General features: G+C 47.4%; 1 protein-coding gene across 1 annotated transcript in view; it reads right to left on the bottom strand.

The window, feature by feature from the left end:
- Positions 1-23,201: 23,201 nt before the first annotated feature.
- The window catches only part of LOC8042050, a 35,003-nt gene continuing 30,273 nt past the window's right edge, over positions 23,202-27,931 (bottom strand). Inside the window, exons 25-26 of the mRNA XM_029980018.3 lie at positions 24,144-25,572; positions 23,202-23,587 (exon numbers count right to left, since the gene is read on the bottom strand). Of these exons, the coding sequence (XP_029835878.3) occupies positions 23,301-23,587; positions 24,144-25,572 (1,716 nt within the window). The 3' untranslated portion in view covers positions 23,202-23,300. The remainder of the gene's footprint in view (positions 23,588-24,143; positions 25,573-27,931) is intronic.

Raw genomic sequence — 27,931 nt, 5'->3', positions numbered from 1 at the left:
ATAATACTTAGGTGAGAGCTCAGATGTTTCACGAGCAACTTGGTACGGGATACCACCGCTATCAAAATGTCGTGTCAGCAGATCTCTCGTTATAATCAATATCCACCTTTCTTTTTTTCACTATTAAAACCTACCTTGAGCCGTAATCGCATGGTGGAACATTGTATGTTTTAAACGGCCGCATCTGGCGAGCGCTCGAAGAGCAGCCATCGGAGAGTGCGGTGCGTCGCGGGGAATTTGGTGTCTCCAGCGCGTTCGTGACGTCATCTTTCACTTCACGAGCAAGGCTACGGCGTGGCTGGCGCGCTTATGAGTAGGGTTCCGTGTTTTCGCTAAATATCGATAAACCTCTAAAATTAACCTCCGAGTCGGTTTATTCATATCCGGGGAAACATTCAAGCTTCACGGGGAAGACGTTTTTGACTACAGCTTTTTTTCCGAGTCACCCGGAACACAGACTTTATATGCACTGTCCTCCAAGCTGCTCTTTTCTACGACAGTACACATTATATTGGCGGGGACGTTTTCCAAGCATATAGGGCACGTGTATCATTCCAGAAGGTAGTGGAGTTGAATGTGCGAGCACTCCTGTTTTCGACAAAAGCACTGATAAACCCCGGTTCTTCGTACAAAACCAGAAAATGAAAAAAAAAAAAAAAAAAAACGAAAACGTTAAATTTTTTGGAAAAAAAAACGAAAAGAAGCACCCCGATTCTGCTGAAGCAATAAACCCGTGAAACACGGAAGGCTAGCTCTGAGCTTTCCCACTTGGTAGCGTCAACGGGCTGCAACCTTGAAATCCGAGATGCCCGAGGTCTCTTGACCGACTCGGTAAAGACAAGCGGAGGCGAAGTCTGTTACCTGCGCCCTAAAACTAAACCGACCGCCTCGTCTTCCCGGTCTCACCCCGTCTGCCCATCTTCCTTCTTACTCCCCAGCCGAAGGAGTTGAACTGGCGCGACAGAGAAGAGAAATCCGTTTCGGCCAAGTTTGACAGCCTAAGCGCGCTTAGTCTTTGACGCAGCACTTCCGCGGTGCGGGACTGCTTTTTGGGGGAGCTCGACGTAACTATATTTTTAAGTTGCTTGAAAAACATGCTCGAGGTGCACTTCGGTAATTGCTTTATTCGTGTCAAACAAAAGTTTGGTGTTTGTTCTAACAAGAAATCTGGGTCTGTTGTGCTGCCACAACATAGTTGACATTTCGACACTAAAATAGGCGCTATAATTTTGTTTCAGTACCCGTTAAAAGCACGCACTAGTTGATACACAATGAAGCCCGTTTTTGACTCTCAGGTCGTTTTAATTAGCTTGAGAAGCCAATTAAAAGTGCGCAGACGGTTATCATACTGCCAATTTTGTGTTCAAGATAAATTAATTTGTGTTTTACCATTACGCAATTGTGTAACGTATTTTGTATGCTCGAGCAATGCCTATAATAATAAATTCCGATATATAGAGATTTGTTTAGTAATCATAACGGGAATGCACTTTTCCTAATTACGGCATATTTTGTGTCAATAACGTATTTCACCGCACGGCGCAAGCAGTTGTGGCGCTATTCTGATCTAGGCGCGCTACAATATATTTTATTACACAAGCGTTTCAAAACGAACACAGTAAAAAGAGGATACATATACATAAACTTTGTTCTCTTTATGTCTACTCATTCACGTGCCGTACATCGGATTATAGTGATGCACCGAGAAAACGGTAGGGCGCACACATATATTCGTAATGGTGAATTACTCAGGCGGAAGCCCACTGATACCAAACAACAAGACTCAAGATTCATACGCACGTAGCTGGTAGTCTATTTTATGGGGGTGCGCAACACTGACGCATGCGTTTCGTTGAGCCACTATTCTCCGCTTCACGATAACTTGGCCAACTGTGGAGGCTGTGGCTCCCCGACCCAATAAAGGCCTGTTCACACATACAGCGGAACGCTAAGTTAGCGCTACGTGAGCGCTCCAGGGAGCGCTCATGTGGCGCTTCCAGCGCGTGACTTCGTTCTAATATAGCGCGTGGTTAGCGCTTTAGTAGCGCCTTGTTAGCGCTCCAGTAGCGCCTTGTTAGCGCTCCAGTAGCGCCGTGTTGCGCGTCATTAGCGCTCCTTCTACCGCGGTGCTGCGGATTAGCAGGTGCACTGCGGTTTCGGTTCCTGTGGTTGGGTGTGCATCAGCAGCACCATGGCGGACATGTGAGATGCTCAAATATAAATGCGACAAATGCTCTTACATACGCGAATTGTGCATATCTGTGTGGACGGCTTAACTCCCAGAAGAGCCTTCTGGGTGCGCGAAATCTTTCGCCACCAAGATACCGACGGGTCCCCGGCGAACCTTGTTCCTAAGCTGAGGGACCGAGACACAGAGCTCTTTCGAAGGCGATCATGTTTACCTGCGTGTCCTTGAAACCAGCGTCACACATATGGAATTGAAAGATATGAGGTCGTACCCAATCAATTAGTGGCTCAGAGTCCATGACTCTGGGTCGCCTGCCCGACCCTCTGCTTAGAGAGCGGCTCTTTTACTTCCTCTTCTTTCAATGCCAAAGGAAAAACAACAACAAAGGAATCGCCGTGCACGCGCTATTCCGCAGCAGCAAGCACGGCACAAGGGGCGTGAGAGCGCTAACAGAGCGCTTCTGTAGCGCTAACAGAGCGCTAACAGAGCGCTTCTGTAGCGCTAATGGAGCGCTAACAAAGCGCTTCTGAAGCGCTAAAGGCCTGTTCACACATGGAGCGGAGCGCTACAAGCCTAGCGCTGACCTCGCGCTAAGCGCGTGCTGACGGGGGCGTTCACCAGCTTTGTGTCGCACCGTCAATACTGTTGTTCATGGCAGACAATAAGTAGCAGACGACGCGTGAGAAGCGCTGCATTAGCGCTTCGCTGCATGTGTGAACCGGCCTTTACAGAGCGCTACATCACGCGCCAGGAAGCGCCACATGAGCGCTCCTTGGAGCGCTCACGTAGCGCTAACTTGGCGCTCCGCTGTATGTGTGAACCGGCCTTAAGGGTGCCAGAGCAAGGAGCGCAACAGAACTCCTCGAGGCGACGGAGTCCTCGTTACCGCCAGAGTAACAGCGCCATCCGCGACAAAAAGTAGTTCTAGACATTTTCTTCTTTTTTTTTTTAAGTTTTAACGGCGATTGAAGTTGCATGATTGCATTTCTATCGACACTACGCTACACGTCACGAAAGAAAGAAAAAGAATGTTACTTTCTAACGATATTAAATTCGGATCAAGCCTTTTCCGAGGACAACGTGGCTTTTGAAGGTCGTTTGAACGATCGCAGCCCTAGAGGCGTATTCACTGGCGGCCATAGCTGTGCGCGCGACTGCTGACGGCGAGCTTCCACAGTTCTTTTTCAGCTTGCATTCCACACCATCAAGCTTGCCGGTCTTAGCAGCCTATTAATGTGACCTCGCTCTAAGCATGCGCTTTAAAGAGCACCCACAAATATGGATGGCGTCCAGTGAATACCCCCTATAGCTCAAAACGTCGTCCTGGCATTAGCACCCGCCACCGATTCGCGGTTAAATTGAGCGCATGGTTGTCTCATGAACTGTTCCTGAAGAGCTCGCTAATCTAGCGAACTACAATGTTGCGGAGGTGGACGTTCATCCGAAGTTGGTTGGTTTTGCAACAGACGACAGCCGGTTCCTCCGGGCCTCGCATTTGGCGCAGTGGCACAAACGCTCCCGTGACGTGGTGTGACGTGCCTCGCTCCGACGCTCTTATTGGGTCGCGGGGGCCGTAGCTTCCACAGTTCGCCAAGTTATCGTGAAAGGAAGTATAGCCATGGTTCACAGAGAACGAATAAACCACCGAAATGGACGAAGGACTGACATTCAGTGTTCTTTGCGAGTGCCTGTCCTTCGCCCATTTAAGTGTTTTATTCCTTCTGTGTGAACTATAGTTTCTCCAAGGCGCTCTTCTACGGGCACCAACCATGGTTTGGGCCTTCTTTTTTGTTACGCGCTTCGGTGCGTGAAGTTTTGTACCGTCACCACGGTAACAGTAGGAACTGCTGTTCGCATGCACAGGTCTCGGCGAGGAGGGTATACCGGGTGTTTTAGCGCAAGCTTTAACAAATTCCTACCGGTAGTGAGTTTGAGAAAAAAAAAAATCTTTTCGGAAACAACCTGCCAGCCAGCGCAGACCTCAGGGATTGCAAAAACATTTTAATTGGCTAAATAATCATGAATTAAAAGTAATTTTTATTAATCATATATTTAATTAGAGAAAGCAAATACCTGGTTACAGACCGACACGCGTCGAGGCTCTGTTTACCAAAACGGCCGGAAGACCGCGCATGCGCAGAAGCTATGTAGGCGGAAGCAGCCAGGCTCTCCCTGTTTCTGCCATTGCGTTGTGTGGCATGCGCGCCTTGCTGACGTTATAGAGACGCTTCTAGCTTTATTTGTGCGTCCTGTTTTCTGCCAACGTATGTCGTATGCTATGCCCGACTATTTGAGCTCTCTACCCGAGCCTGAACGGCCGCGGTATCGGACAAACTCTGCATGGACGGCGTTGCCTTAGAGTCTTAGACCATCCGTCCGCCGTAAATAAGGACTGCTTGACTTCCGACGTGAAGTTGCTGCCACCGACGTCGGTGGCTCACGTCGTCGTCTATTTAGTTGTTTCGCCAAGGCAGTTCATGGCCCACACGGTGCAGGCGTACAAGTCTCTCGAGGCCTGCTATTACTTCGAGCCAGTTTCCGCGCTGCCGGCGGGATCAGCAGACTGCGGGAATGCGGAACTGTATTTATTAATTGATTAAATAGACTCAGCGTCCTTCGAGTCAAGGTATTATACTTTTCTTGCCACCATAACCACACGACACGACAAGCGGTAACACTTTGTCCGTTCTGCCGCCGATCTCCTTGCGCTTGGTAGCACTGGCGTAGCGATCCACCGACGAGCGCTTGGCCGCTGCTTTGTGCGCGAACACCGAAGGAAAAATGACCGCATTACCACGTGGTGTATGATGTTGATTGGGGCGAAACTCTGGTGGGTGCTGATGATACTGATTTCGTTCATAGGTAGTGCTAATGGTGCTGATTTTTTTTTTTTTATGGCTTATAAGTAGTGCTCAGTTCCGGTTTGCCGTTTCGACTTCATTATTACTACTTTATGGTTGGTGAAACGCAAAGCCAGTGGTTATTCTAGCGGATCAGCTTGGATCCGCTAGAAGCCCTGGGTACGGATCTCGACCGCTTAAGTCAACGGTCCATGTCAGAAAGAGAATGTGTGGTATGTATCGTGGTTATATACGCAGTTGAGCATTTGACCGCAACGCCCTCTCGTCTATTAACGTTGAGCCAATGCATGCAAAGTTTAACGCGATTATAAACGCATTCGACCGCAGCGCCCTCTCCTGTATAGACATTAAGCGGCTAAGTGCAACGTTTCATTCATGACATCCCCAGCCCTTGAGTTACTACCACATCTCAGAGCTCCCTTTTGGTCCCGCAGTCGTGGCCGAGGGGTTAAGGCGATGGACTAGAAATCCATTGGGATCTTCCCGCACAGGTTCGAATCCTTTTCCGGGGAGATCCCAATAAATTTCCTGTGCGACTGCGCAAACTTTTTTTTTCTTTTCTTTTTTTAAGAAGACAGATGGGATGGCAATCGATGTGAGCTCGGACGCCGGACTGACAAGGCTGGACCCTAAGGAGCTTCGCCCTTAAAAAATCGGTGTGGTCATGATCAGACGACGGTTTCCCTGCACATAAGCAAGCCTCAGGACGGAGGTTGAATTGGAAACCGCACTTGCCATCAAGAAAGTGCTTGCCGCACAAATTGTCGTCCGCCCGAGGCGACCATTCTTTTTAATCGACGGGTATTATCCACCTTCAGCGCCTTTCAGAGTCCGCCGGTAACTTGTGGAAAAACACCACGCTACTTTTGCTGTACCTCTCGGTGCGATTAACGGCTACACAGCTTTCCGGAATGCTGAAATGCTCTGACGCCCATGCGAAACGTGCGCCCTTCTGCCCGCACCACCCCGCTTGGGCGCGATCGCAGCGCCGCTGCAGCTCTGTGACGTCAAGCCCGCGTGTCGGTCTATAACTATTAACTTAATTGACGCCATCCGAAATCCTTTAATAAGCTAAGTTTAGCAATACTTAAAGCAAGTCTGAAGCGCTCTATCCTGTCTCTACGTTCTTCCTCCTTTAGCTTTGCGCTAATTTTACCAAGAGGTCTGAAGCACGGGAGTGCACTAAAGTTACCACTCGCGCAATAGGCAGAAGGCTGGCGATGTAAAAATGAGCATGATAAGCATTTCATTCATAATTAATTCGTATAGTCGGGTCGCCGTAAAACGGCTAACCACCCACAGCCTTCATATAGTCCGGGATTAAAGTGATCTCCAGACATCTAACCCCTAATCCCGAAGACGATTTTATTATTCCGGGAATTTCGAAGACGAGTTTCTAACTTCATCAGTTCTGTGTTTGTTACAGAGACCGAATGGCGACGGCGGTGAACGTGCTGGGCGACGCGGTGGTTACCGCTTCAGTTCAGGAGTACAGCAAAAGCGACTTTCGATCCAGGGACGACGTTGATCACGGACACGTCCAGGACTGCCATACTCCCCCACGACAGCTCTAACGTTTGTCCTGTTATAGTTGATTCTGTGACGATTTCTGCTACATATTGTGAATGAGACACAATTAACTATTTATTTCACAATAAAAATGCCTACATTTTTGGTATATCCCGAAAGAGTTCTGAATGCTTAAAAATGACGTGCTGCTTGTTTCTCGAAACGTGGGCCAAATCGTTCCTGAAAACAGTACGCATCGCACAGGAAAACAGGATGATATTGTAATGGTCTCTGCCAAAGGCATTACGTAGGAAAAGTAAAAACGCTCGGCATACTTAGGTTTTTCATTTACTTTTGAGTAATCATTATTTTAATGATTAATCTTAAAGGTGTGCTCCCAACCAAAAACACTTCCTGGGAATAACTGAAAACAACTAAATTCATGTACTTTACAAATATAAAACAAACAAAACGTCTAACAGCGTAAAAAAAATCTTAATTGGGACAGGTTTTGTAAGCTTCGGTTTTCTATCAAAACGTATCTCTGCGCTGGCGGTCCTGTTTGTCTATTCTAAAAAAAGCGATCGAACTTCGTCGTGACGTCGCCGGTGGGAGGAGCTCCAACTTCATCACCGGCCAACTCCACTGGGGAGCCAACTTTATCGGGACTTCGGACAACAGAAACGATTAAGTTCAGACTTCGTGGGGAATTCTCCATGACAATGTCCCTACACGGAATTGTGAAACACCGAGTGAAGGGAATTGTAAAAATATTACCTTTTAAAGTTTGAAAAACGTAGAACCCGTTTTATTTCAAATAGGATAAGTTGAATATTGTTTGCACCAATGATGCATTTTACTTGAGTGGCAATAGTAATTATTCGCATGAACTGCAGCCGTTTGTGAAGATCGGGGTCTTGACAACGTTGGAAAAATCCGGATTCAGCAGTTTGCTCAGTTTGTTGTTGACACGACCAAGTGTCTTTTGAGAGTTTGATTCGGAACTATGACCACTCCGATAACGCCGCCAAGAGGAGGAGGCTCGTGGCCCGTGTCTCCGCGGGGCAGTTCGCTCTACTCCTCGACTACCTGTTGACGAACCCTGTCCTTGTAAGGGCCGCCACAGAGAGTCCGCTATCCAAAGAAGAGCGAACTTCCCTGTGGGACATCATTGTTCGGGAGCTAAATGTCGAGGGCCCGTCTGCAAAAAGCCGGGTCGAATGGAAGGCGTACTGGAATGCGCGTGTGTGAACGGCACGACGACGGGACTTGGACTGTCCGGTGCTACCCAGTGGACCGGTGGGAGTGTCGACCCCGTCCCTTCGCTAAGCGCTTAAGAAAAACGGATATTGGCTCTCGTGGAGAGAGATTCCTCCCGAGGCTGTGGGGGGAAGGCGCCTGGCACCGGTGTCACCTCGACCAAAGCCACAGCCTGGCCCATCGGCTGGAGCCATGGTAAGTACTTGGCATCGCAGGTGTAGGTAAGGTACTATCGGGGAAAAATGAAATGCGAACAGAGGAGCGCGTGGCTCTTGGTACAGGCTGCGCCGCCTGGAAGTGAGCCTAGAAGCGAGGGTGCGTGGCCTACTGCGATGCGTTCACGCCCCTCCCTCTGCGCTTCCCAAGCTTCAGCAGTGCGCCTCTTGGTGCGCTGAAAGCTATCACCGCTATCTTTGCTGGCTCAGCGCGTGCGGTGCAAAGAAGCTCGCCCCACTCGCCGAGCAGGCAAAGATAGCGGTGGCAGCTTTCAGCGCACTGAGAGGCGCACTGCCGAAGCTGGGGGAGCGCCAATCGAGGGGCGTGAAAACGTCGAAGTAGGTCACGCACCCTCGCCCCTAGGCTCACTTCCAGGCGGCGCAGCCTGTACCGCGAGCCACGCGCTCCTCTGTTCGCGTTTCATTTTTCCCCGATAGTACCACAGTGTCTGACCTCGTGATATGGGAATTGTGAACGGAAAGCGCAGTATCTGTTGTTAGGGCTGACGAAAATGCCACAGTTTATCCTGACAACTGTACCTTCATAGGTACAGTTATTACTGAATATACCGTACAGTACATCGACGCATAACTGTGGAAGAACAACCCAGTTGATGCACTGTTTTTCTAACTCAAAAAATGTTGAACATCTCGTCTTAACATAAACAAATATAGTGAAAAAACAGGGGCAAAAACAAAGAGGATTGACAACGTAGAAACTTCAGTTGCACCCAATATACAGGACTCCCCAGCAGATGACAGCGAGGCCGAGGACACGCCAAAAGCGGCACTTCTTATCGAGGTGGCAGCTTTGCCGCCACTAAACGGTGCGAGGAAACGCAAGTTTACATATCTTGAAATTACATGAGAATGTGCTTCGTGTTGGCAGTGCACCATCCATGTACCCTGGCTCCTCGTCCTGTACGAGCACGGGCTGGGCAAGCGTGCACGGCCAATAACCTGCTGGCCACACACTAGCAGCAGCTGGCTGCCGAGCTTCAGCTGCTGGCCGCAGAGCAGGGCATCCGTGCAGCACTGGAGGAGATCCTGCGGTTGCAAAGAGGTACAACCGAGGCGCTCACTCACCTAACTAGTTTAAGTATTTTTTTTTCTGTTCGGAGAGCTAGGAAAACTTAACCTACGCAAAGTTCTAATTTTCTGACAAAATGTTTGCAAACAACAGGCACATAATCTACAGTTCGCGATGGTATTGTTTTTGTCTTTCATTTTTGTTTTATACGAGCTCCTCTGCATTTTGCCGAGTGATCAGTGAAAACCGTGAAGACAACCTGCTATTTCTGGAAAGAGGTTCAGCTTGTAAACACTGAACAGAGCGGTGCACTATTAATGTGAACAAGCAATCGCAGAATTCTCCTGTTTTTTCTGAGAATCGAAAAGCTGTCATCAAAGTGACTATTGCTACGGAAAGTGCTTAATTGGTTTTATGATGTAGGCGGTAAACGTTTGTGCGCTGCCCCCTAATGCTCTTGTAAAGTAAATGCAAATATGTGCCAATGACATGTTCGCACTGACAGTGTTGCGATGTGTAAAGGGGGCTGCAATATGAGCAGGCACATCTAGGGTTTACAGTACAGAACAGAATAAAAGATTGAAAGCAGAACCTACCGCCACGAAAAAACCAAACTGTGGCAGTTCTCTAGAATCTTCTTTTTTACAGCTTAACACGCATGGAGCTGCCTGCATAGGATTTTCGACGCTCCGGCCAGAATGTTTGTTCAAGTTCATATTGCCGCCACCTGCACAAGTTCTTACACCTATACAACACAGCACCTACGAAGTCTGTTCAAAACTTATGCGACCTGAGTTTGTTCCACGGAAACAAATTAAGCGCTTCCTGCTTCCTCTGGAGGGGAGGTTAAGAGAACATTAATGCGCATACGTGAATTTTACCAGGCCCCCAGAAAATGCGGGTCGTGGCTAGTCAGCCCGAGTGAGGAGGTGTAGTCAGCGCTCGTCAGTTTTTCACGTGACTCAAATCGAATTTCTTTCAGCGTCATTTTTATCTTCGGGAAGAGTCAGGCATCACAAGGAGTCATGTGGGGAGAGCAGGAAGCATGATTCTGGCCAAATAAACTTTGAATCAAATAAGAGAAATAAGCTGGTGCATTGTCATGATGCAGCCCCATCGTGTGCAACTTCGGCATGAAATTCGGAGACATTCTCCGCAGATCCCAATCCTCCTTCACCATTTTAATATACCCGAGCCGGTACTTACCTCAGCCGCAAGTTCGTCAATGGCGCTGTGCCGGTCCAGCACTTAGTAAATTACCTCGTTAGTTTCGTTTGTTGAAGGCCTTCCAGAACGTGCGTCGCTTCCTACCGATGTGCGGCCATCTTTGATCCGGTTTTACCACTCCTTAATTTGTGTAATGCCCATGGCATCGTTGCTGAACGCCTCCTGAATCTCTCCAGTTGTTTCCGCTCCAGCTTGGAAACTCTTCTTTCCAAGCTGGAAACAAGAGTTTATGCAATATCTCTGTTTAAGTCGTTCCGTCAATTTGAAAAAAAAAAAAAAAAAAAACGGCGAGCATTTTTTGCATTTTTTCACTCAGAGGCTGACTGCCAGCGACTCAGAATTTCTGCGGTCCTCATAAATGCGAGCATGCACATTAATGTTCCCTCCACCTCCCAACCAGAGGACGTTGTCCGCACTTTATTTGTTTCCGCGGAACAAATTCAGGTAGGATACTTTTAGACCCGAAGCGAGGAGGAGGTGACCAGGCGGGATAGAAGGGCGCCGGCACGAGAAAAACCGGTTTCTTCCCCGACTCGCCGGTAAGCATCTGCTCGAGAGCAGCCAAGTTTTCCGAGGGAAGATACAAATGCAGGAAGCGACATCACACCGAAATCTGTTTTTCGGTATTTCAAAAAGAGGGGCCGTAGTGCGTTTGCGTTGCGTTAAAAAGCATGTTTTACGATTGCCGTTTTTAAATGTTATAGAAATGTCGCCTACAAAGCTTTCAAAAGAAGCAAGGAGGTGAGCGCGGGAAATATAAACGCCAAAAATAAAAAGGCGCGAGCGCGCGCGGAAAACTTTTTTTTTTTTTGCGATGCGGTTTTTTTTTTTTTTTTGCGTGTCTATGACTATAACTTGCATCGTTTTAGATAATAAAAAATAATACGACCTTTGGGGTGTCAGTGCCCCTGCAAGCTCTTGCTGAACGAGAGGCCTCAAAGTGCTTATCCAAGTGTGCCTTCGTCCATGTTCAAATTCTTGCTGCTGCAGGCTGGATATAATGCAAGGTAAAGGCAGTAACATGCCATACACTACTGCGGGCCACACCATTAACCATTTAGCTAGCATGCTGTTCAAGAAGGCATTCTACTTCTCACTCTGTTTTCAGGCTGTGGAGGGACTAGCGGCTGCTAGTACCCGGCAGTCTGCGTCCCTCACGACACTTGTGCTCCACCTGATGGGCGTCCGAAACCTCCGCCCCCAATTTGAATCATAACTGTCTCCGGAGGCCATTTTGTTTTGGCATTTATTTATTCTGCACACAAAAAGCATGCTGCAGATGTTATACAAATTCCAGATCTATTTTGTTATCTATCACAAAGTCTTTAAAACTGAAAGAGTGAAACATACCTGGTGCAGGTGGCAAGACATATCATACGCTTGTATTTGTGCGTGACTTCATGTCATGGTTGCGGTACAGAAACAAAGCCGACATGCACGAATAAGTTTTTTGTGTTGATCATGTAGAGTGAGCCAAAATGTAGTCCTACGTAATTTTGACTTCATCGTACGAAGTCTCAATAGTTAAATTGTTACGAGTATAAATATGAAACCAAACGCTAAATTTCGCAGAAATAAATTTCCGACTCCCCCCCTTTTGTGCGACGTCGGAACACACGTAGAGTCAATATCGCAGGCGTTGAACAACTATGTTACGGGTGTTCAACAACAGTGATCAAAACACGGAGAGAAATAGTCAGAAATCTCTTTGCGTGATGTGATGTTGGAGCTTTCCGTGTTTCCGATCAAGAACGCCGTTTATTGGCGAACCTGATTTGAGCACTTCCAAAATTTAATTACTCGTGGCGTAAGGGATAAATTTAAATATTGTGCGGAGTGTGTTTCTACAGTCACTGATAACCAAATTAAATAGTTTTCTTGAAGAAACAATATCTCCGGACAATCACTTTAAAATGTAGTCTACCAATAAGGAGAAATATTTTACGCTTGTGATAATTTGTCCTTAATATGATAATTATACTGTGACCAACATGGATAGAAAGGTACTTAAAAAGTTAAGAACGACATAGGTGAAGGAAAGGTGCAAACAATATTAATTGGCCCTAACTTTTCTATGGCACAGTCTGGAACGTGTCTACATATCGTGCTGCCGCCCAAGACTGGGGGGTGACCACATTAGGTTTCTTCTGCGACTGGCATGGGGGCAAAATAGGTGGGCACATGTATTTTGCTTCATGGCTGTGCAGGGTAGCTCCGGTGAGTGGGGCGTGCTCGGCGAGTGTTGGCAACCACCTTTCTCACTTTTTGCTGCCGCCTTGCCAGCCCCCTGTCTCTCAGGCTCCTGGTGTCGGTGCCACTGTCGCTAGTGTCCAACTCTGAGTCCTCCGAGTCGGACTCCTCGGACGCGAGGGGCTGGGTGGAGGCTCTCGAACCGGGCTGTACAAGCACACATTGTGCACAATGGCACATGCCGTGGCGATGTCGCATGCCTGTCCTGATCGTAATGCAGTGCGCGGTACCTCTGCAGACACCTGAATCTGTTCTTCAACATGCCTATGCGGCGCTCCACAATGGAGCGTGTGGAACGATGCCTCTTGTAGAGTTCAGCCTCAGGTCTGCACAGCGGGGCTGCCAGGGATCGGAGTGAGAAGCCACGGTTCCAGGGGATAACCGCTGCTACCTGCGCACAAAAATGTGACGAGGTTTGACATGAATGTTTAGGCAGAACTCCGAAATGACACTTGTGTTAGAGACTTTTAGGGCTGATGCAGCCTCTATTTGTAGGGTGTTATGACATGTCCAAAGAACCTGCAGTGCGAAAACTCACTCAGAAGAAAAAAAGAAAGTATTTTACTTGCCCCGCCAAAAACATGTCTGTATCATTGTGATAAACAACAAGAGCACAATGTGCTGCTCCACATTATGTCTCGTAACAGAATAATGTATAAATAACGCTTGCACAACATATTCTGTGCTCTTCAGGTTTATCGGAATGATTAAGGCAAGTCTTCAAGTTTCACGGCCATAAAAAGAAACTGAAAAAAAAAAAAAACGTTTTTTTTTGAACAGCTTAATTTGGACAAGCATGTCGAAAAACAATTTTTCCACAAGAAACAAAATTATTTACAGCAATATTTATTGCGTGAGACCGATTTTAGTTTGCGGCTATTTCGTCCGTTTTAAATCGCGCGCCACAAAGTTGGTGTTCCGTGACATTTAGCTCCAATTGGCTGCTATCCTTCTCATTGGCTAAGAGTTTGATCGACAGCTTAGATCTTCGTTGTTAAGCCTTTGTTATATGTTGTAATTTCCTTTTGAGCGGCATATTTTACGTTGAAAGAATAACGCATGTAATGAGAGTTATTATTTTTTTTACAAAAGGTTTACAAGACGGGCACTTCCGTTTGGATTCATACAAACAAAAGCTTCGCCATTCTTTCGTGGCCGCCGAAGTGTCTGCTCCTGCCTGCCTCGCCTACCTCGACTAGTCGTTTCGCCGAAGTGATCAGTGTTTCGTGTTGACCCAGGTGCTTGAGTGAGATTTCCTGAAGTGAAGTGGTGTGTGTTGAGCAGCTGTCGCCAGTGTTAGTGATGGGAAGCGACACGGGATTTTTAGCTCTCATAGCGCGGTTTGTAACTTCGGTTTTCCCCTTTGCATTCTTAGCGTATTTTCTTTTTTTTTTTTTACTTGCGCGTGTTAATGTCGGTTTTTTGGAGATGTCAGCTTCTGCAAAGTGCTGCGCGATGATTGATCGCGACAGCGAGTCTTCCAGCAACCACGTCACCCCGAAAGATCTCAAGCTCAATGCTATTTGGCTGCAGGCAACCGGGCGTTCTCGTAGCGACAATCGAATCCAGGTATGTTCTCGTCATTTCGCTCCGGAGGCCTTCGAGATTCGCACTGGGTACACCGAACGTCCGCGACTGAGGCAGAGCTGTTATGTAAAAGACCTGACACAGCCAGGTTATTACGTAACAGCTGTCCGGAGAAGCCTTCGGACGTTCAAGTTCTGCTTTAGACGACAGATCTTTTTTCTCGGCTTCCGAATCACTTTACGTAATTATCGTGAATCTTGGCTTGTGATTACGCCTTTGTAGATCATCTTACTCGTTTTGCTGGAGAGATGCAAACGACGGGGCATAACAAAATCGTTTGCATATTCCGCATACCTCGCAAACGAATTTCCCCAGTCCTCTTGCGAAACACGGTGTCCGCACCGTCCTGACTTCCCAGTCTTTTACCTGCTTTAAAGCAGTTTGTACCTGCTAGTAGGAATGCCTACTGAAACTACAACTTGGGGCAGTGCCAGAGAGCAAAGAGACAAAGTTTGGCAAGCTTGGTCGCCCTCTCCAATTCCTGAACTCTCAAGTGATTGTACCGTAATAAATGCACCAACGCCTCTTCCCAAAATAAAAAAAAACACTATGTTTACTACGTAAAAAATGGTCTCAGTTCATACATCTGTGGGCAGGTAGGAAATCTTGCCCAAATTAATTCACACCGCATGATGAGCGCTTCAAACTCGCACGAGATTTACATGAAAATATCGGCGGTGACTTAAGTTTCCCTGAAGTTGTATATAACCGGTCGTTTGCGGGACCAAATCATTTACTTGAGCGGTGTGAGTCGTTGTGCAAACAGGTCGCTGTGCAAACGCAGTCTAACAGCACGAAGCATAAAAACGGCAGATTTAGGACAACAATCCGGAGCCCATTTTTCAATTGAAACGACGTAATTTAGTTGAAAACTTCCTACAACTTTTTACTCACGGTATGCGTCGGGAATCTTCCAGATTTTGAAACGAAACTAAGGAAGATGTACTTTTAAAAACGCTCGCTGCCACAGCTCGCGGTGTTTCATCGGACCAGCTGGACCGGATTAGCTGACGATGACGGGACTGAACCAGTTGAACGTCAACCCCACAACAACCAATTTGCTCTCCGTGTTAATGTGGGTTTCTACTTCCAAGCACCGCACCACACACACCACTAACGTTTCAGTTCTTTGTCGCATCGCAACTTCCTATTATGAAAAACGTATCTGCGGACACGCTTGGAGCACCTTCGAGGTAGGCTTATTTTTTGCTTTTGTACGCTTCGAAACTGTCTGCAGACAGGTATTGTATGACCCATGGGACAGGACCGTGATACGAGGAAGAAACACGCCTTGGGCAATGCTTGCGGGCTGTCTTCCGTATAATGTGGTAGCAGTGTAAACGCGGTTTCGAGTGAGTCGCAATGGCTTTCTGCTGCTCCGGCGCTTGCGTTAGTATCAATCTTGGAGGAAGCAGCATTTAGCGAAGAAGCATCGACGAAGAAAATTTTATGTTTTTCTTTGTTCTTTTGTCCAACCCTTATACCCTATCTAAGGCAGTGTGCCGAAGAAAAATGTATGCAGTGCCAGGCTAAGAACTTAGTAGACGATCCGCCTCCATCATGCATTCGTTGCCTTTTGCCAGCTTTTGGATGCGCGTGCTACGAAAAATTACTAAAGGCGGACAGCTCGTGCTAGAGTCGGAGCATTTACTGTGTTGTTAACGTAGCAGCTTGGGCGAGTTGGTTGCTCATTTTCACACACACTACAGCGCACTATAACAAATAACACTCGCTCCTTACACACGAAAAATAAAGCAAAATTCAAACAAACCGCGCTGACTAACAACTCGTTTTTATATATACTTTGTCTTCTTCTACCTCTTGCACTACCGAATTTCCCGAATCACGCGCACCGATCTCCTAGACGCCTAACATTTTTTCTATTTTTCTGTCAGGTGTAAAAATGGTGTACTAATACAGTTTTTATAATTCCTGGCGATATGTCCAGCTTCAATAATTTCTCTAGTTATATGGTTACTATTCCTACCTAAAATTGTACAAGATGACACGTGAACGTTGCACCCACAATCACGGCAGTGTATGCCTGGATGGTCAGAGTTACTCCGAGAAGTACCGCAGGCCTCCTCTACATCTACCAGGAGGGTGGCTAAATATCTACAAGAGCTATTTCTTTTGCCTGCAGACAAAGAAGGAGGCTTCGCTGTCATGCACCAAGATATGTTTGGGACAAAATCCATCTCAGCGATCGAGTCAGTTTTCCAATGTCATGAAGATGTCTCCCTGAGTAAGGCCGAAAACTATGATAGGCAATTGTGCCAGTCGTATGTACTGAAAAACCTTTGCAACCACATCGATCGTAACAAGTTGCTAAGCCTCAGTGTATTTTTCAGTGGCAAAACCCAAAAACCCGGTTACTCCTTCAGAGTTATTGTATCCGAAAAGGGAACTTGGTAGAAATCACTCGCCCCTTTTCTCAAAGAAAAATTAAATCTTCTTACAATTGACGGCCCTTTCTTAATTAGGAGTTCCAACGAAGTCATCTAATTCCTGGCACAGCAGAGTTATAATCACCTAGAAGCTTTTTCCATCGACATAAAAGACCTATACTACGAACTGCCCCAGGACAGCCTTTTGCGACGTGTAGAAGAGAGTATTGATTCTTTTGGTGGCATAGCCTTCCAAAATTCCGCGGGTATTTCCGAAGACAATTTCCTACATCTACTCTCGGTTTATCTACACTCGACCTTTATTACCTGGAAAGAAAAAACTTCTCTACAGAAGAAAGGTGTTTGCATTGGGTCGTGTGTAGCTCCAGTGCTAAGTGATCTCTATCTCGCCCACCAAGACAGACTATTGAACAATTGGCTTGACTCCCCCAGAGTTGCTAGAGTATTTCGGTACGTTGACGATTATTTGATCTTTCTTGACCCCGAGAACAGCAATTTTCTAACCACTGTAGCCGGCGTTCTATCAACTTTTAAAAATTGCCTGAAACCATTGGAAATTACTCATGAGCTTCCAGAAGAAAGATCAATCCGATTCCTAGATCTCAGGCTCAATTCCCAACACACTCATATATGCTGGAAATTTTTTTTTTTTTTTTTTATTTTAAAATTATTAATTATTAAAAAAAAAAAAATATGCTGGAAATATGAGCCAAAGGGTAAAAAATCAATTCATCCGTTCAATTCGGCACATTTTAAGCTGGTAAAACGAGGAATCGTAAAATTATGTTTAAACAACTCTCTTCAAAAATTCTGTGAGCACTCTATTTCAGTAAGCTTTGATGCGCAAATTTCAAGGTTAAGATCCACCGGATGTCCCATCTCGTTATTCACATCGACTGCAGAGAGCATCTTGAAAACAAAAAAATAAGGGAACATCTGTCACACCAAGAACCAGAGATAGAACCACGAGACCTGTCGTTCTTCCCTACTTCCACAGGTTCTCCCATGGCATCGAGATAATCGCTAACAAGTTCAACATCAACGTCGTCTCCTCTGCACCTAATAAGCTTGCCAACTTGTGCAAACAAGTCAACTTGCCTAATTGCCACCGAACAGTAAGCTGTACCAAACAACATCAGAACAGCTTCGTTGAGTGCGCCGAGGAAGTGGTGTACTCATTTCCCTTTTCGTGCGGGAAAGTGTACATAGGGCAGACCGGACGATGCCTTAAAGGGGCCCACCAACAGTTTTTTGACCGGTTTGAAGTTCGCGCTTAAACGGAGCTCCATGAAAGCAGGAACACCGAGGAAAAAAAATATTACAGAAATTCGCGATATTTTGTGAGTTATTAGCAAATTAAATATTGCAGAAAGCAACTTTAAATAAGCAAAACATTACGCTTCATGACGTAAAATGAAACAGTTTAGCGATTGGAGCAAAGCGGTTGGCCAATTGGACGCGAGTTTGGTTGATAGCCTGTCGGCCCGGTCGGCTCGTCGGCCATTAGGCCTAGCTGCAACCATCGTAGCTTTGGGATCGGGTTGACATCATCGATAAATTTAGCGGGCTTATCAGATTTTGAGTGCGGATCTGGGCGTCGCGCCGTACGAGGACACTTCACGCAAGCGCCGCGTCTCTGCCTCAGTCCGCTTCGACAGCCGCGGAAGACTCGTCTCCCGCAACTGCGCCACCGGAGCCACCTCGGCGAGTAGGAGGTACAAACTGGTGAGCGGCACCGTTGGGTACCATATAAGCTGGATCCCGTCGCCGCACTTCACTCGAACAGTGAAAAGTCTGTCACAGCACTAAAAGAAAATAAGGGTTCTCCTGGCTCCTCTTACTGCTTTTAGTTGACCGGGACCAGGGGCGCACAAGGAAAAATACGATGCGCGCTGTCTACACGGATCACTTGTCGTCTGCTCGCGATGGTACGTCGCGGACGCCGCTGGGAGGCGCGCATGGCGCTCTGACGAGGCGTACGAGGCGTTGTTTTCACCCTTTTTGAACTTTACTTTGCAACTTTATTAGCTCTATTAAAATGACTTGTTAGAGAAATAATGACGGTTAACGTGTGATATACTTTATTTCGCTTCAAAATTCCTGGGACGGCTCTCGCCAATCACGAAACCCAGAGAATGTGACGTATAGTGAAAGGGAGCGCCGTTATGCGCGCGCATTCGGCACCTCACGGCGCCACCGTCGGAGGAGGGGTTTCCGAGTTGTCAAATTAAAATACGATGCGCTAATATTTTCAAACTCTTTCGTTGTCCACTGGGTTTCCGGGACCACTAGGGTGTAGAAACCGCAAAAAAAAGTCGACGCTCAAATACTGTTGGAGGGCCCCTTTAATAGAGAGTTTTAGTAAATCGTTCCCATGACTCCGATAACGATACCCGATACTCCGCCACCGCCTCCCTTGCGCATGCATAGTATTGTTATCGGGGCTATCGGAGGTATCAGAACGATCTACTAAAACTCTCTAATGATAGGCTCCGTGAACACAAAAATCAAAAGCAGTTGAGCTAACTCTGGCCATCTAGGCATACACTGCCATGATTGTGGGTGCGACGTTCACCTGTCTTCCTGTACAATTTTAGGAAGGAATAGTAACCAATTAATTAGAGAAATTATCGAAGCTGAACATATTGCCAGGAATTATAAAAACTGTATTAGTACACTATCTTTACACCTGACAGAAAAGACAAAAACATTTTAGGCGTCTGGGAGATCGGTGCGCGTGATTCGGGAAATTCGGTAGTGCAAGAGGTAGAAGAAGACAAAGTATATATAAAAACGAGTTATTAGTCAGCGCGGTTTGTTTGAATTTTGCTTTATTTTTTTTTTGTAAGCAGTGAGTGTTATTTGCTATAGACGCTTTACACACGCGCCAGATTGAACCGCCATAGCCGCCCTTCTCTTGTCTTACCGAGATGCCGAGCCACTGAAGCGAGCGTTGACGGGTCTTCACAAGGGCCTATGCTGGGCACAAGAACACAGTAGCATCTAAAATGGCAGTAACCTGTCCTGCTGTGGTAATCTTGAAGTGAAGCGAACGGAATAAGAGGGAACAAAAACTGAAGGTCAGTTATGGCGGCGCCCATGCACAGCTGCTACAAAGCGTCTATAGTGCGCTGTAGTGTGTGTGAAAATTTACTGTGTTCTTGATCGTTCACCGACTATAGGATTGCATTGTTCCGGAAGTAAGTACATCCCGCATTTGCTGTTCAATTTAAGTTTGTATTTTTGTTATGTGAAAGGCAAAGACAACCAACATCTCGAGCACTTTTCGGGCTAAGGTTTTACCGTCCTTGACACTTTCGCTTCCAGAGCGTCTGCTTATTGTTGGAAGAATATTTAAAGGGCAACTCCGTCCGAAACTCAAAATGAAATAAATTACTGGTGTCGCTGTAGTGCCACAAAATACGACCCCAGCCAAAATTTCACGTCCGTGGGACGCCGCATTCTCAACTAACGCCGATAATAAAAATGCGACCCGCCATGAGCCGCTGCTCCTTAGCGGGCGGCCAGCGGGTTGCCGATCGCTAAAGCAACATTGGGCCGTGATGTCAGTATCGTTCTCTTTTTTTCCTCCAGTCCGGGCGTTGCGCGGAGTGCGCTTCTTTGAGGGGCTACCACCGCTACTTCGGTTTGTGATTGGCGTGTTTAGCCGTTGCTTCCATCTGTAGCCCGTGTAGCTTCGGTATAGTCTTTTGTTCACGTGCTTGTGTGGACTCCAAGACTCGTTTTAGCGAGCAACTCGGTGGGCCCAAGACTGCCCAGCTGTTCTTCGAAAGATGCCGAGTACAACTTGTAGCGCTGTGGGCTGCTCACACAACCCACTGCGCAACCCGGAGGTGCTTTTTCACGAGTTTCGAACGGACCGCAAATTGGAGAAGGTGTGGGTGAACGCTGTTCGACGAGTGGACTTTGGACTTCGGCTTTTGCGCGCGCGAGGAAAAAAGAACGAAAAAACAGACGTGTACAGCCCAGCACACGTGTGTTCTGGAGCCGCGACCCACGCCAAAGAGCCTCAAAGCTTCGTGTCTGGGACTGACCTGCAGCGCGAAAGCGAGAGGGCCCACAGTACTGTACGTCACTGGCAGCGCGGCGTAGAGCAACGCCGCTCCATCCACGGAGCTCCGATGACAATTTAGGCCTAGCGACGAGTACGGAAGACCGTACGCACGGCGACAGCTGCCGAGTACGGCATCGAACGAGTTCACTCGTTTTTCAGTCGCTAGCTTCCGCGTATACAGGCGACGACTACGGCATAGCGCACGCACGGCGGTGGCCGCCGAGTACGGCACCGAACGAGTTCACGGGTTTTCCAGTCGCTAGCTTTTGGGTATACGCACTAACTCTTGCTACAGGTGCAAGGCAACTATCAGCTTACCTCCCATCTTTAGCTGGCTAGCGCAACAGAGGTAGGTGCCGCTCGGTTTGCGTACTCGTTGAACGGTAATGATCCTGACGTCACGTTCACATAGCGGCTGATTTCCAGTGTTGCCGGGGCCTCGAGCGGCTATAGTTTCGGTTTTGTTGGCAGCGCCCCAAACAAAACTTTGAGGCGTCATATCTTTAAAACTACGCACAATAACGAGAAAAGATTACACCTTGCAATTCAGGGACGTTGACTGCACTAAAGGCTGTCATAATCCCAAAATCGAACGTATGGACCGGAGTTGCCCCTTAAGTGTCAGACCTTAATTAGGAACAGTTGAAATGAAGATTGCTCACGGATACCTGTTCCCTTATGGTTTGAGTTCAAAACGTCTTTAAAAATATAAATTGAAACACTCAAATCTTCTTGCCTTTAGCATTTTTGACGAGGAGGTGGCTCATCAGCTGGACAGATTGCATCATAAGTTTTCGAGTTTTCAGGGTTGGGGGGCTTGGGAGGCAGAGTGAGGGCAGCGACGTCGGTGTCGAGATCGCGGGGAGTAGAGAGGGGAAAGTCGGGGTGCCTCTCTGATCTGTTGAGACGAGGGGTGAAGGAGGTGCCGTAGGGATGGGACATCACCTCGTCCGAGGTTCGCGAGTTTTCACGGCGTCTAGTAACCTTTTTTTGTATGGCATGAAACACGAAGTGAAAGCCTTCGCATTTTCAAACTTCTTGGTGTTAGCGTGGAGTGAAAGACGTAACACGGAGGGAGCTCCTCTTCAGGTTCGTAGTGGCGTGGAGTGGAGAGGTTAGTGTAGGGGTAAGGTGTGGCGTAATATTAACGTGGGGTAAACAGGCAGGCGTAGGGGTTCAGTGCGGTCTTTCTGTCGAGGTTTAGGTAACTGATGCGCCGCTCGCGTTGGTGTAGGTGACACGGGTCGTGCCGAGTGTACTCGTGGTCTGGAAACTCGCGAGACCGAGCTAGAAACCCTAATTTAGAGTTTTCACCAGGTTGTTTGTGTTCTTTTGTGACGTCCTTATTGTGATGAGGCTTAACTTCTAAATACCCAGCGTTCAAGCAATATGGGGGTGATATGTCTTCTGCCTGTAAAGACTGCGGCCATTAGTTTCTGGGATATTGTCGTTCAAGTAAGCATGAGGGCGATATGTTCTCTATTTTGAAGTCTGGGACCATGGGCTTCTGGGCCGTCGTCGCTCAAGTAAGTATGGGGGCGGTATGTCTTCATCGTGTAGAGATTGAGACCTTTAGCTTCCGTGCCATTGTCGTTCAGGTAAGTAATAGTTCGTTTTATTTCCATCAATGTACATCAATGGAGGAGACCAAGGAAAAACGTCCGTGTCGAGACAGCTTGACAGGTCCTTGGCCGCCTTATTAACGAAACAGAGCACATTGGGGCGAAAGTCATTACGCAAGGATAGCAGAAATAAATTATTCAGTCATATTAGAAGCACTCACTACAAAGAGAAATAAGCACACTCTTATGGGCGGTATATGTTTATATTCTAAAGACTGGGACAATAGCATTCGGGCTAGTCCGTCAAATAATTATGTGGGCGGTATGTCTTCATATTGTGAAAACTGGGATGATTATACTCCGGGCCGCTGTCGTTCAAATAAGTATGCGGGCGGTATGCCTTAAAAGTGTAAACGCTTCTGCCATTAGTTTTTGGACCGCTGTCGTTCCAGTAAGTATGGGGGCAATATGTTTTGATCCTGTAAAGCTGATGCCGAGTCATGTCGAACGAAGAACGACTGCAGAGCACAAGCCTAGTGGCCCATTTTCCACCAAGTGCACCTACGAGAATCTGCAGCACAGAATGCGCGAGCTTCTTTCACTGGGCACTGTCAAAGCCGTAGCTTGCCACAAACTCGCTGTAGTTGTACACCAGCTCGTTGGTGGGGATTCAAGAGCTCCAAAGCTGGCTCGCTGTCGTAATTGCCGCAAAGTTCGTACGTTGTGCTCTGATATAGGGGGTGCACCTTAATATTCAAATGTGTCATTCAGTGAGGGTCATTACTACTTAGCTACCATAATATCAAAGCCTTCAAAAGAAATCTGGTAAATCTGGTGAAATTTGTTGGTAGATATATGCGTCGCTGTTGCTGAAGTCAATTGAGTAGTGTTTGTTTAAACTTCATCATTTAAGAAAAATGACCTCCCTTCTTTGCACCCTAAATTGGAAAAAAAGAAGTGTAGAAACAATGATCTATCGCAACTAGGAAGAAGAAGAAAACTTACAAAATTAATACAGACCACTCAGAATAACACTGTGAAACGTACTTTATTGCGTAAAATGTCGGCCGTCGCCTCAGCGCGCGTATATACGCGTGGTGGCGGTTGACTTGGTTATTGCCTAATCGACTACTTCTCGTATGGGACGCACTTCTCGGGAACGCGGACTTGCTCGACGTGGGGCGTGGTCTCCAGATCGATGGGCAGCTTGCCCACGTTGCCAAGCTTGCGGACCTTCTTGGTCAGCTCCTTGGCCATGGAACTGCTGCGGTCCAAGCAAACAAATGGCACACTCAGCTGGACGCTTCCCTTTCCCTTCTTGCAGCCGGGCTTGCAGGACGGCACGGGCACCTGGCTGTAGCAGATCATGCCCTCGTGGTCGCGCATGATGGTGCGTTCCTGGAAGCACTTGCTCTCTGCAGATGACACAAGAACAAAAATATAAATAATTAGGTTAGACTGAACGCCCCGCAAAAAAACCTCATTTATAGGCGTCGGCATCTCACTCTTCTGAACACCCGTAAATAACTCATGTTATTTCTTTCCAAACAGGACTGACAATTCGTAAGCAAATCGTGAGCGGGATAGCACGCTTCACTATTAAAAGTCATATAGTATTCTTTGACGATAATAAGCCCGGTAGAAGGGAAACAAAGGACAAGGAGGACAAGGACAAACATTTGTCCCCATTTTTACCCTTCTCCACAGATTATTGTAAGCCTTCTTGTCCAGCTCGCTTGCACTTTTGAATTAATCGCATTATCATCATATTATTCACTGTTGTAAATAGGATAGACCATTCTGTATTTAAAGAAATGTTCGAATACCCACAGAGCAGGTGCGTGTAGACGTATGCATAGATAATCTGTACAAAGGAAAGTTAACTTCTGCTTGCATAAGTGATGCCTCCCTCCCGCTTAATTCGGTTCGAGACGTTCTTCAGAATAAGACAGAAATCATGAAGCGCCTTACCTTCAGTATCCTCGTAGTATTGCTTCATCATCTGACCCGACTTCAACTCCTCCGAAATTTCGGAGCGCTGGAGGTCCTCACTGGGGTAACGAGGAGTGAAAGGCGTGGCGTAGTGGTGCTGCTTGGAGTGGTGGTGGCGAGGAGTGAACGGGGTAGCGTACGGGTACGGTGTAGAGTGGTGGTAGCGGGGAGTGAAGGGAGTGGCACCAAGCTCCTCGTCGGATTCATAGTGACGTGGAGTGAAGGGAGTGGCGCGGTGGTAACGGGGAGTGAAAGGCGTAGCTTTGTAGTGGTGGTAGCGGGGAGTGAATGGAGTTGCACCGAGTTCCTCTTCGGATTCGTAGTGACGAGGAGTAAAGGGAGTGGCGTGGTGGTACCGGGGAGTGAAAGGCGTAGCTTTGTAGTGGTGGTAGCGAGGAGTAAAGGGAGTCGCACCGAGCTCCTCTTCGGATTCGTAGTGACGAGGAGTGAAAGGAGTTGCGTGGTGGTAACGGGGAGTGAAAGGCGTAGCTCTGTAGTGGTGGTAGCGGGGAGTGAAGGGAGTCGCACCGAGCTCCTCTTCGGATTCGTAATGACGAGGAGTGAAAGGAGTGGCGTGGTGGTAACGGGGAGTGAAAGGCGTAGCTTTGTAGTGGTGATAGCGGGGAGTAAAGGGAGTGGCACGGAGGTCCTCTTCAGATTCGTAGTAAAGGGGAGTGAATTTCTTCGCCTGGTGGTGGTATCGTGGAGTGAAGGGAGTTGCTTTGTAGTGGTGGTAGCGCGGAGTAAAGGGGGTGGCACGGAGTTCCTCTTCGGATTCGTAGTGACGAGGGGTAAAAGGGGTGGCGGCGTAGTTGTACTTCGTGGAACCGTAGTGACGAGGAGTGAAGGGAGTTGCGCGACGGTACTCCTCAGACTCGTAATATTCTGGAGTAGCGTAGTGGTGGTGCTTAGAATGCTCGTAGTGGCGTGGGGTGAACGGGGTAGCGTAGTGGTACTGCGTAGAGTGATGGTGGTAACGCGGGGTGAACGGTGTGGCGTAAGGGTACGGCGTAGTCTTGTGGTGCTGTGGGTACTTGTGGTGAGGCAGCAGGTGTTCTGGGTGGAACCAGGGCAGGACTCCGTCTTTGACTTCGTCACTGTTTTCCTCTGGCAGCTCGTGGTGGTGGTGTTGGTGGTGGCCCATGACGTTGAACCAGGAGCGACCAAGGTGCGCAGGGCGGGCGGCCCAGGTGGCGAGGAACGCTCCCTTGAGCACCTGCAGCTGGCTCAGGGTGCTCAGGACAGAAGGCACGACCTCGTGGCACTGGGCGCCGCCAAAGCCGTAGCTGGCCACGAACTCGCTGTAGTTGGACACCAGCTCGTTGGTGGGTGTGAAGAACTCAAAGGCTGGTTCGTTGTCGTAGTTGCCGCAAAGACCGCACGTCTTGCTCTGGTACAGAGGATGCACCTGGAATTGAAACGTGGGGTGTGACCATCGGCAGTGTAGCCACTCTTTCGTTCCCGACAGCTGACATCAGTGAACGTAAAAAAATATATCAGCGCATCAAATAAAACTTCCAGCTTAATGACAGATAATAACTACACATCAATGTGGAGCGTTCCGTGTTCGTGTCGTCTATAAGGTATAGTAAATATAAAAAATACGCAACCTTGATGATTTGAAAAAAACTTGTTTATTGTGAAACTTTTTCAATGCAGCCACCACATCTAGATTCAAAGGTTGCAACGGCAGAGGCGCGCCCGGGAACCGTTCAATGTTCTCGAGAGCGACTGCTGCGTTGCATACAATAACTTTTACATCTTTGATACTATTGTGAGTCGTGAACAGCTTGCCCCCGTGAGGCGCGCTTTGTATCCTATAAATCATTTCCTAGGTCATACGATCACAGTAACGCAGGCAAGTAAACTAATCCACTGTAGGGTACTGCTATCAACATTTCAGCAACAAATTACAAAGCTTGGCAGATGCGGTATCTGTTCGACACCAACGTTCTCGGACACTTTCTTATGCCGGTAGCACCAGTTGTCCACTGCAGTTGGTGCGAGGCAGCATTCTAATATCCGATACAAAAAACAATGTCCTTATTTCTACTATCCTACCCCTCACTCCTACATGTTGCTTTATTAACATCTTTATCGCGACGAAATTGGAGAATTCTTACATCAATGTATGCCTCAATTTTGAGCCCGTTTAAGCGGAACTTAAATTTGTTAATTAATAAAAATTCCTGTATAAGTTGAAAGTAGCCAGCCCAGCCTGAAGGGCCTATCTGGGCACACAGGGAATAACTACTGGCTATTGACCTCCATTATACTGATCTGCGTTTTACGCGCTAAATAGGGAGATATAATTGTATATATATATATTTGTGAATAACAATTAAAAGTTGAGAACACACTAAAAACTGCTTACGTGTAAGAATGCGAAAGCATTCGATGCGCATCCCTACAAGCTGCGCGCCACGTCTTCCTTTCCCACACTGCGCTCCGGCGGTGACGTCACGCTCCCCGACTGCGCATGCGCGCCACCCCCCTCGGCTCAACAGCTTCCGTGACCAAGCATCTGCGTTGCTGTGTTTTTCTTTGTGTTTTACTTTTTTTTTTCTGATGCGTGCCCGCTTTCACATTTAGTGGCCCGGGCGGCTTCCGTGACGAAGCATCTGATATGACGCGTCGCAGCCAATGGGAATTTCTGCCTCAATTCGCTGCATGGGCTTCGCTCCGTGGGACAGGGGAATTTAGGGGCTGTCAATTTAGGTGCCGTTTGGGGCGGCTTCAACGCCGGTTCGCTCCATGGGACAGTTAATGCTTTCGCAATAATAATAGGCGAATGCAAACTCAAGGATAGAACAAAAGGTTCCGTCATCCCATATCTCCAGACAATATTGCTCCGAAATGTATTGTCATGCGCTTTGGTTCCATTCCATTAGTAGGCCCGTAAGGACAGCATATGCAGGAATCTGATTGTCGCTGTCCCTTTTGTGGAATATCGTCTAGTCTGTCGTTCACACACATCGTCGGGGATTTTAGTTAGCTTTTGCTTTTATTTGACTAAATATCCTGTGCGAAATCGTGTTGCGAAATTGGCCAATAAGCTAGTTTCTTCAGAGCTTTAATAGGACCTCACTGTAAAAATTCTAACACAAGGAAAGCTCACTTACCGGTGTGTGGATCAGAAGTACAAAGTTGGCCTTTTAGTTTTTACTTGGGCTCGCACCAATGGTGATTGTTTGCGGACATAACTTGGTGTTATATTTTTTACCTTTCTCAGTGTTACTAGAATATGCTCGCAATGATGCTATAGTTAGAAAAGACGGCGATGCTTCGTAAAGTTACGCAGAGTGGAGAGTGGCTAAAATTGGTGTTTCTGCCGTCTATGCGACGTCTATGCTTAGTGACGTCGCAAGGCTGGGCTTGTGGTTTCCGATATAAAACTTTTGCGTAAAAAAACATATTTTAACCTAAAAAAACATGAACGGTAACCAGTCAGAGGCTACTGACGCTTGGGAGATTGAACTTTGAATTTTTAGGAATGCTTTATTTCGCTCCAGTGAATGGCGCACACATTAGGAAGCTCAGCCATGAGCAGGGAGAATTATCTTGAACGCACATTGAATATGCAACGAATATGCTTATCAAAATGCAAACAGTATGCCAAGGAGGCTTTACATATGGACGCGGACGAGTTATTTCAAAATGCAACATGTCGCAATCTTTGCCGCACGAGAGCGTTATTTCAGTTGCAGAAACACCGCGGCCACAAGAGTTTTGTCACGGGATCACGAGCCTTAGTTCCTCTGTGGTGT

This window comes from Ixodes scapularis, unplaced genomic scaffold, assembly GCF_016920785.2.
Source record: "Ixodes scapularis isolate PalLabHiFi unplaced genomic scaffold, ASM1692078v2 PGA_scaffold12__126_contigs__length_90152505, whole genome shotgun sequence".
NCBI classification, from domain to species: domain Eukaryota; kingdom Metazoa; phylum Arthropoda; class Arachnida; order Ixodida; family Ixodidae; genus Ixodes; species Ixodes scapularis.
Note: the sequence above shows the minus strand (reverse complement) of the source record. Positions and strands in the feature narration are given on the sequence as shown.